This window comes from Buteo buteo, chromosome 1 (genome assembly GCF_964188355.1).
Source record: "Buteo buteo chromosome 1, bButBut1.hap1.1, whole genome shotgun sequence".
Taxonomy (NCBI): Eukaryota; Metazoa; Chordata; class Aves; order Accipitriformes; family Accipitridae; genus Buteo; species Buteo buteo.
The window spans coordinates 84618006-84628488 of NC_134171.1; the positions used below are offsets into that span (position 1 = coordinate 84618006).

The 10483-nt window shown below is 47.5% G+C and overlaps 1 protein-coding gene across 4 annotated transcripts in view; it reads right to left on the reverse strand.

Annotated features, from left to right (window-relative positions):
* Positions 1-9996, reverse strand: part of ADAMTS3 (ADAM metallopeptidase with thrombospondin type 1 motif 3) — a 135381-nt gene extending 125385 nt beyond the window's left edge. For 2 of the 4 annotated variants that reach the window (XM_075039329.1, XM_075039312.1), the window contains exons 1-2: positions 860-1114; positions 101-128 (exon numbers count right to left, since the gene is read on the reverse strand). Coding sequence is in view for 3 of the 4 variants with exons in the window: in XM_075039312.1 (XP_074895413.1) it covers positions 101-128; positions 860-928 (97 nt within the window). In the remaining variant the exon portion in view is untranslated. Of the gene's footprint in view, positions 1-100; positions 129-239; positions 725-859; positions 1115-4028; positions 4093-4863; positions 5038-9319 lie in introns of those variants that run through there. The other 2 variants (XM_075039321.1, XM_075039315.1) reach the window with 2 other exon arrangements.
* Positions 9997-10483: the final 487 nt, after the last annotated feature.

A 10483-nucleotide genomic window follows, 5' to 3' on the forward strand; every position in this document is an offset into this window, starting at 1 on the left:
GCCTGCATACAGATCACTCTTCCAGAAAATTAACTAGTGCGTTGCGCCTACTTCTTTGATTCCCGTGTCGATAGCAGCAGTAGTAGTTAAGAAGACTTACCTATTTGGATCTGTTGTTCTCTACCAGCCTGCAGAAGAGAAAAGAAACACAAGCACAAAGCTGTTAGTGTAATGACTGTGCAAGGTGTGACGGCAGAGCGCTTCTAGAAGGCTGAAAAATCACTCGCTCCGTACCGCACCATTTTTTTACGTTTCTGCTGTCGGCTTCCCGGGACGGCGTTTTTCCCTTAACTGCATAAGCAGCTGTTCCCACCGACACGCTACCGGAGCCCGGCGCTGAGCCCGGCGCGACAGAACCGCTACGAAACCCCGATTCCGCCCGCCCCGTCCTGGATATCGCGACGCCCTGCCAAGAAAGCGACTGGGGCGGCCGAAGAGAGGCCGCGAAAGCCCCCCCGACTGCCTGTCGAGGTGCCGGCGGCTCTCCTCCGCCTCCCCCCCGGGACGGCCGAGCCCCGCCGCGCCTCCCGACGGACGCCGCCGCCGCCGCCGGGCAGCGCTCCGGGAGCCTGCGAAACGCCCGGAGCGGGGGGAGCCGAGCGCCGGGCAGCGCTGCCGGAGGACCCCGGGAGCCCAAGCCGCAGCGGGTTCGCTTGGCCCCGGCCCCGAAAACCCGCGGGACGGCGGGGAGCGAGGGACGCGGGGAGCAGCTCCGGCGGCTTCCCGGGGCCGCTGGCAGAGGGACCCCGCGGGCAGGGCTGCGGAGGGAGCGGGGGCCGCCTCCCCGCGGGAAGGGCGAGGAGGGGAAGGGAAGGGAAGGGAGCGCAGGGCCGACCCCCCCCCCCGGCGCCCCACTCACCTGCCGGCCGGCTGCAGCGCGGACCCCCAGGAGCGCGGCTGCCACTACCCACAGGGGCAGGAGCACCATCCCGAGCCGGGGACCCGCCGCCCGGCCACGCCGCCCTCCTCCCGCCGCCTCTTTCTTCCTCCTCCTCCTCCTCCGGCTCCCCGCCCCGGGCAGCGCGGGCAGCACACCCCGCTACCACCGGCGCCCCGGGCCGGGCTGGGCGGCGGTGGGGCCGGCGAGTGACCGCGCCGCCTCCTGTTGCTTCGCTGCGCCCTGCCTGCGCCGCGCATCGCGACCTGCGCCGCTAATAAAGCCGCACCGCGGCCCCCCGGGCGCGGCTCCGCCTTCGGTACGGCCCGACACACCGACGTCAGGGGCCGGGGCCGCCGCCGCCGCCACCCCCGGCACGGCACGGCACGGCGCGGCCGCAGGCTGCCTGACCCGGGGAGCAGGCGAGCTCCCGGCCCGGCAGCCAGGGCGTAAACGTGGGAGAACTCGGCGACTTGGCCGGCGCTGCACGCACAAGGCGTTTCGCCCCGGCTGCCCGTCTTCGCGCCCCTCTGCAGGAATGAACGGACGGACGGACGGACGGACGTCCCCCCCGGCAGCCATCCCATCGTCGTGCCTCCGCCGGGATGCTCGCTTCGACTCCCACCGCAGAGCTCCCCAACTTCCCGTATTTCGAGGCAGCGCAGCGAAAGCCTCGGCGTTCCCGAGACTCCCACCGGACTGGAGTCCGGTCGCAAAGCGACTTCTCTTCCTCCGCTCCCCCCCCCGAGCCGGGAGCTCGGCACGCGACCCAGTCTCCGCTGCGCAAAAGGCGACGTTGCCCAGCCTGGACAGAGACCAAAACCCCCTCACGTCGGGCCTTCCGCCGACAAAAATCTTCAAGAACGCGCTCTGTACCTTCTTGGTCCTTCTTTGTATTTGCCTAGACGACGTTACGCGGTTGCGGTGGTGCCACGACAAGTTGGTAACAGATAGCACCGGGGGTGTCCCCAAGGGGAAACCACAAGCTTTGCCAACACGTGTTAGGAGCCAGAGAGAAAACACTCCGACGTCCTTGCGCTTCAGCAGTATTCAAAGCGAGGGCTGAATTTTGGCAAGGCCGGGATTATCTAGTGTTACGAGAGACGGTTAATATGGGAACATTGGGATCCCAATTTACAATCTCCCCGTTCTGCTGTGCCTTCTGTATTACCACTCGTGATGCATCACGACCAACCAAAGTAACTTTCTGTTGGCCTCCACCTAGCACAAACAAGCGGATCGTTGCTACTCACAAGTTTTCAGAAAAAAGGTGTGAAAGCCTAGCTATAATAATCTTTTAAGTTGAACTGCCTGCCAGAAACCATCATATCTACACCCCCCCACCCCCACTAGTTCTACTAAACCCGAGTTGCCTGATAGCAACGTTTAAGAGGAGGAGAACTCCAGCCTTGATTTTCAGGAGGTATCTCGAGTATTTTAACCATACCAGCCTGTGGAGCAGCACTGCCATTTCAGAAAACACAGGTCCTGACCTGCATTATGTTCTCTGACTAAGCAAAGCAACAGAAGGAATTTTTCTGAGAAAGTGGGTATGCCTGGATATGTATCTGTTAATACAAGTCCGAGATCATTTCTGTACACAAAGTACATGAAGGAGCCTGCTAACGCTCAGGACGCCGTAACGGCGGGCAGCTGCACACTGCACAAGAGCCACGTTTTGGAAAGACCAGAATCAGAAAAGGCTGAGGTCCTGTAAATTGCTAGCTACATAATTACACATTAAAAGTTAAGTTAGGGACAGTAAGTTTGCAAAGCCACAGTCAGAACTGTCAATTCAGAACTGCCAAACTCAGGATGCCAGCCTAAGCTTGCTTTTGTCTGCCCAGTAATGAAGACACTGACGGGCATGACTTGCTAACACACCACTTCTCCCACAGGACTTTTCCCTCATCCAGTGCACAAAAGGGGGACCCGTTCACTTCAAGTGCAGCTATTCCACATTTTATTTCCCTCACTGATGTTCATTATGTGACCTCAGACCTTACTTGTTGCGCATTTTTCAAACCCTGAAAAGAACAATGCTGATTTTCTTGTGGGTTTGTCCGTAATGCAACATACCCGAGTGCTTTGCAAAGCATCCGTTTTCTGCAGTGAAAGGAGGGACCAGCACAATACAATCTCTGGTGCTTCCTGCAGGCTAATATAGGTGCAATTCATTATTTGATCTCGTTTTCTTCCGTTTTACCTAGCTAAGTTCCAAGCCGTGCTCTTTTTGATTTCACTGCACAATTTTACAAACAGACAAGGTCAGGCTCCCCGCCGTGGGGCATACACAGAAGGAGCTGGTTTAAGCAATTCGCTCCACATCTCACCGGAACTCTGCAGAAAAAGCCATTCTGATGACTCCCTGTCATCCAGGCGCTGCACGGAGCACTGCCGAACAGAACTTTTTGTAACGCTGTTTCTGTGATCTTAAAAACATTCTTTCAATAAAGCTGTGTGTGTTACGTCCTACGTTGTCGAACTTTTCCACATTAGCTAAAAAAGGTCCTAAACGTCAAAGAAACAAAGATACACAAAAGACAGACCTGGAGGCCAGGGCAGGTACTCTCTTTTGTAGTCTTTGAGAGCAAAGAGCTGAGGTTTGACAGAATTGTAAGGGAGCAAAACCAGGGTGTTAAAATTAGATGCCTCATCAGCTATTTCTAATAAGAAACAAGACTGAGTACCGTATCTGTAGCAAGCGTAAATGGGGGCAGTATTTGAAAGTTCAGTTAAAGACATTTTTCTAACAACCAAGTTCAGACATACTATTATCAAAGGAATTGTAGATTTTCTCGTGCGTATGTCAAGTCTGATATATATATACACATATGTATAAATGTATTTACATATGCATGTAGATATATATATATGTATCTGTTAAGTATTTGCAATTCTAAAATTATTCTTGCTATCACTACACCAGATAGGCTTTCTGCATCTGTGCAGTTTCTGTTGATGCTCTAGACTGACAGCTACAAATATTTTATGAACCTGAGGTTAGGCCCTGAAGCAAAGAGGCACTGAAGTCTAAAAGGTTTTGCACAGGGCCAGATTCCGGACTGTGAAGACTGCAGCAGTATTGGCATGGCAAGAATAACACTTACAGGAGTAAGCACTCAGTGCTGGGAGTAAAACGTGGCATTACCTGATTATAAAGGCTCTGGAACATGGTCTCCATGAAATCTCACATTCTCTCACAGCAGAAGTGCCTGCAACACAAAGCACTTTCAAAGCAAGTTTTAACTGGAACAAGAATTCAAACTGAGAAACTTTAAAGAAGAATATTCCCTCTGTGGAACCAAGAAAAATTAACCGAACAGGAGTTTTTGCAATGCTGTTTCATACAAGCTTTCAAATATTAACTTTTTTTTGAGAGGAGCCCCTAGTAAACTTAACTGTAACATCTAGGAATAATATCTATAGGCTAGACAAATCGCAGTCTTCACCGATCATGTAGGCGCGCATGGTTTAATATTCAGTTTTGCAGTGCCATTTCCTGATATTTAGGAATCCTTAGAATTTACTGAGCTTCTGATCTACTAGGTTCTTTGCCAGTCTGTATTTGATGACCTTTCTTAATAGTGGCATTAATTCTCTTCTTTCCAAAACAGACCTACCACTACAAATTAGCCAGGGTAAAACAAGCTGCCTATTTAAGATGGCAGAGATACCCACTTCGAATGACTGTTTTAGAAAACTGCAAGTATTTTCTAAGCATCGTGCAGATGGTTGCCTATTTTCTCAGGAACTGCTGCAGCAGTGGGCCATGGAGGACATCTTTTTTTAAGAAAAGATGTTGCAGGCTGGTGCAGAAAAAGGTACAGGACAGTCCAGATAAGGGAGTTACAGATTAATTTACTTTCTTTGCCACCTCCACAAGCTGAATAACGCATCCCTTAGACAATGCTTGGACTTCCCCCCCCCCCTTTATTTTTTTAATCTTTTGATCTTTAGCAATAAAACTACAGTTTGTTACTTACTTCCAGACACCAGCTCTGCTGAAATTTGGCTTTGGTGTCAAAGCCTGACTTCCTTTAATGATTAATACATTGGGCCTCGGGTTCTCCTTCTCGATGAAGCATGCCCTGATCTAAATATAACCGAAGGGCAGGATCCTCCGTGAGGCAGGGACACTGGAGACCCAGATCTTGTTCCTGTGAAACCAGAGGACGTGTACATGACCTGGTCAGGTTTCCAGCCTGCTAACCGTTGGCTTAATGAAAAGTAGGAATATTTTTTTTCCAAGTAATTAGAGATGCGGGAGGCCTACAGTGTGATCGTCAAACCTAAGGCAATATAAATCAGTTTCTTAGCACAGGATACATCTGACAAGAACCCCTGCGCCTCATTTTTAAAATTCGTCACTATTTGCATTTCAGCAATGCCTGAGGTCCCATTCATGGACTGGAGCCCCACGGTAGCGGGCATTGTGAGCGCACACAATAAAAAGGCCACGCACAAAGACCTTTCGGTTCAAGGGCTGTAGTCACACTACTGCAAAAAAACCCCAAACCACCCAAACCCCCAAAGCCTGGCTACCCAAGAAGCAAATTTTATGTTCCGAAATGGAAACCCATCCCTCCCTGCACGCTTGCACGGTTAGTCGTGCAGCTACCCTCACACAGCGGCGTCTCCGCTGCAGCTGAAGCGTCTCCTCTGCTCTCCGGGCAATTTCTCAGGATCACACGTGAGGAAGGTGCCGCAAGCGGCTCCAGACCTTGTCGCTGCCACCGCGCAGGCCTGTCAGTATTGCCAGCGCAATCCAAAGGACTACCTCCTCTCTAATTCCACTGTATGACGACTCGAGTCGTGCATTCCAAAGCTGCAAAAGCCTTTTTTGCTGAGATACCACGTTTAAAATTTTAGCCTTATTTGCCATCCAGTGACTTCTGTCATTTGGTTTCCAAAACTGTGCAAGAAGGTTTTTTTTCTGATATTACCCTTCTTGTGTGTTTACCACAGCAGTATAAGAAAGGGATTTCAGTACCAAGGTGTCAGACAAGAATTGCCAGACAGCACGTGAAACGCAAGCACTCTATAAAATGAAAACCACTATAGTTTCTCCTTCATGGTGCATTAAAACTGGGAATATTAAACCACACAACCATATTTAATTGTTTTAAAGACACTATTAATCTAGCAGATTGTTAAATGAAGAAACATAGTAGACCTATTATTTTTAACAAAGCAGCGTAAGATTTATGGTCAAGATTTAACCACAGGACATAGGAAACTGGAGAGAAAAATGTGAGACATGAAAATTACAGTTGTAAAATACGTTATGAAAAATAAAAAGTAATGGAAAGAGGCAGTGCTTGTGACAATTTCGTATAATAGATACATTCCATAAAATTTTTCCTATTTTAAGGGGGTTAATTCTGAAACGATGCGTGCCAAATAAAATGCAATTAAAACCACCTCCAATGCTCAAAAGAATTGAATAAACAAATACCCATAAATCATTCTAAAAATAAGATCCAGTAAGACCAAGCTTTTAATGGCCTGCGGTACTGATACAGAAATCGGTGGTTCTTGTGTTGCAAGAGGTTCCTGGAACTGCTGAGGCAGCAACCCTAACGCACTGTACAGACTCCAGCAGCATCGAAGCCCCAGTTAAATGCTTGCGCTTACCTTACGCCCTCAGAAGAAAATAAAGATGGAAAACATCTTTCTCGCCCTGCACGGCCACTGCGTGGTGTGCATGTGCTCTGCCTTAAAATCCTAGACAATTGCCTCTACGCAAGGGATAGCCTTACTTGAATTATACCTGTATGCTGGAGGTATGGGAACTGTTGTGTGCTATCCACGGTTATTTTGCTAGCGGTTTTCTGGTTGTAAAAATTCCCGGTTTACACTTTTACACGTATGCCCTTCTGGACAGTGGGGAGCTGTACAATTTCCTTGTGTAGACAGACAGATAGATGATATACACCTGCAGATACCAGGGGAGGCTGAGCGCTTGCTGGATGCACAGAAATGACTGCTCGCACACTCTCAATAATTCTTCCACCGATAAGAGGAAGAGCAATTATTGCCCTCTGGGAATCCGCACTCAGAGGTCTTAAACAGGGATTATATTTGCCAGGGATTTTTTTACTTTCCATTTCCCCTTTTGTATTTCATTAACTGGGCGGAACAGTACCTTCCACTGGGAAGCACTCAATCCAAGGACTTCAGAAAATGCTGCCCAGTGCTCTCTTGGAAATGGACATCTCCTCCCAGTTATGCAAAATGGGAGAGATGCTATAACTATTATGACCACAGAGCGGCTGTTCTTTCCGTGATATTTATTGTAAGCTAAAGTGTGACAGCATGTTTGAATTTCTGGAACTGTCAAAGTAAACGTTTCTGTTAGGGCAGCCAACCAGGCCTGAGGAACTGGATTTCAGTAACATGTAATTCCCAGGACTTCATAACCAATGAAGGGCATAAGTAATACAAGTATGACAAATATTGCAGCGCTGCTCATGTCTTACAATAACTGTTTGGGCACAAATATTTATTACTTCCATAGCCAAGTGCTGCCCAACAAGACACCCATGAATACACTAGAACATCTGGATTTCTTCAGCAAAGGTGATCAGTCACATTTTACAAAAATAGCAAATACAACCATTACTGGGAAGAACAGGGAATGAATTCTCAGTATATTAGCAGGTAAAGTTCAACTCGTGATAAGGAGAGAGGGGACAGAGAAGAGGAAGATATCAGAAGGTCTGAAGTCCCCTGTAAGAATTCTTCCATGAAAAGCAGCGCCATCCATGTTAGCTTACTCCAGAGGAAAATTACCCTGGGAAATGTTGGGTTGTTAGTGTAATAGCCACCCTGCCACAGGACAGAGATACACCACATAATTTAAAGCCTCCTTCTGGTCAGGAGATTTACAGACAAACCCTTCAAATATCTGTTTCTTTGAAGAAGTTCGCGGTCAGCCGTAACAACCCTGCTGAATGCATGGCTGACCCTCCTCTAGACACTACCAATCAACAAAAGGCTTGTTCCCAGTGAAGATGACGGATATTCACATCCCACACTGCCAGCTGACCGGCTGCAGCTTCTCATTTTCTGCAGGTTTTTATCATTTGTGCACACCAGTGTAGCGTCTGCCCTGAATCAACCTACTCCAAAGAACGTGCTACCTACACTTACCTTGTGGCAGCCTAGACAAGCTGTTGATTGACAACAAAGATACTGTAAAGCCTTCTCATAAAGGCCATGCCCTTCACGCAGCAGCCTGACTGATGAGTAATCCCATAAAGCTGTAAGATTAGACAGAATATAGTATGAACCAGATCAGCATCTTTCCCTATGGCCTGTACACATCCCGTTGGCTTCACCAGCTTGACACTCTTCCTTTGTACCTTGTTAACAAGTGCTTTGGTTTTAGTCACGTTCTTACAGAAATTTTGGGGGAGGGGGATGACTGCAGAGAGAGGAAGTGAGTTTTTCAGTACTCCGATTCCTTTTTTGCCATTGATTCATGCAAAAAAAAAAGTTTCCATAAGGAGGGAGGAAGGTTGCAGACTTAAGCATTCCCTTACCTCTCAAACATAATGAAAATCAACCATCCTGGCTTGACTCCCTAAAACCAGAAAAGACAAAAGCTGCACCGCAGAAATGAAAAATGAAATGTAAAAATCAATAATATCCTGTTGAAAGACTGTTCCTTAAGCGAGCCAATGAGAACATCTGACTCAGCTCCAGTTTGAAGCTGCCTACTCCAAAGGGTTATGATGTTATCCGATTCCCTCACAAAATACTTCAAGCCAATCATGCCAGTATTTTTTGTTACTTCCATTTCCTTCATTCTATTACAAAAGGTCATTCCATGTCACAAGAATAAAAACAACAACTTGAGGATGGTTGCCAGTAGCCCCTTTTGTAAGCATTTTAATAATGACCGCAGTTGGAACCCAAGAGACACCACTGTTCCTCTAAACTGCCAGTGGCTCAAAGGGCACGTGAACCAGGATGCCGTGAAGTTACAGGCTATATCCCACCCCCTACACATCATCTCTGCATGAGGTGGCTATATGTCAGTGGCTATAAAGAAAGAAGCAGACAGTTTATGCCACTACCTTTGCATTAAATGCATCTTGCGTTTCAGCTGACACCTAGCAAAGTACTACGCGGATGCTCAACTTCAAGCATGTGTAGCCTTATTTCCGTGAAATTCTTGAGCTGAAAGGCATAAAACCAGCCAATAGAAAACTGGGCTTTATTAGGAATTTAGACCATCTAACAATGACCCCTGCGCACTGCCGTTGCAGTTGTTGTCTCCCAAGTTAAAAGAAAAGTAGAATAATTTAAGCTCCAAGTCAGTTTTAACTCTCTTCTATTAGGTCCCCCCTGAGTTAGGATGCACAACTCTAATTTAAGGAACTAAAAAAACCCCGCCCTTGACCTCCATGCAGACTCAGCACACAAACGACTCACCTAGAGCGAATGCAGAGCTGCGTGCAGTCCTGGGAGGGCTAGCACGTTCACGGCGTTGTGCGACTCCGACATCGGCCCACTCCCTGCGTGGTGGCCGTGTTGCACAGCTGACACCTGGACGAGCGTGAAAACCTGTAAATCTGTACGTAGGACAAAGTCAGCTTTCTCATCAGGTGCTTTAAACGCTTTAGGTTACTCTCCATTAAAGGACCACCCGCTTCTTCCTCGTGCACAATACGTGGGAGCCGTGTTGCTGCAGATGCATGTGCCATCCATCTCAGCAAGGTCAGATGCAAACTATTCTTATCTGTTACATACATTGGAACTGGGATTCTCCAGAAGGAATAATTAAGATAATAAGGAATTAAAATTTCCTTCAGTCCAGTATCACAGATAAAGTACCCATATACACCATCATGTAAACTTAAGTCAACACCAAGAGTGAAAAGCTGGACTGAGATTCTGCGACGAAGAGTGTGCAACATAAAGGAGCTGTCACTACAGACGCAATGGCAGGACCGGGCTGAGCACTGTTATTTCCTGACAACCCCAATTCTGGATGAAAGCAGGAAAGATATCTGTCACAAATAAACGTACCAGAACCACAGTACAAAGTGCCTTCAGTAAATCTTATGGAGACTGACCCATTCAATAAGTTTCACGTAAGAGAAGAACGCCTGGATCAAACAAAAATGAGAAGGAAGTTTCCAGAGCTGCTAGCACATGTGACCACTCCTAGCAGACTCATCTAGGCATAAATTAGAAACATCAGATAAAAGTAAGTACTTTGGAAAATACTGATGGCATACGAGAAACTGCACTAACTTTACAGATAGATGCAACCAGAAAGTTGAAATGCTAACATTATTTTAGGACATGCATGCATTGCATATATGCACCTATATAATCACTTCCTTCTTACCTGTTTTAATTGACAGAAGACATTATTAAGCCTCTCTTTTCAGTATGGAACATATGTGACTAAATTGGAAAGAGATCATTTTTATTTGGAAAGCCTCAGATGCAGGCTGTAACACTGCTGGAACTTCCTAGATGTTGTTACTACAGATATTTAGATAAGACTGCTTAAGGTCAGTGAAGTTACATATTAGAGCTTTATTTTTCAACTGAGGGTGGGGACAGCTCTTTTTGAAACTTGTTCTT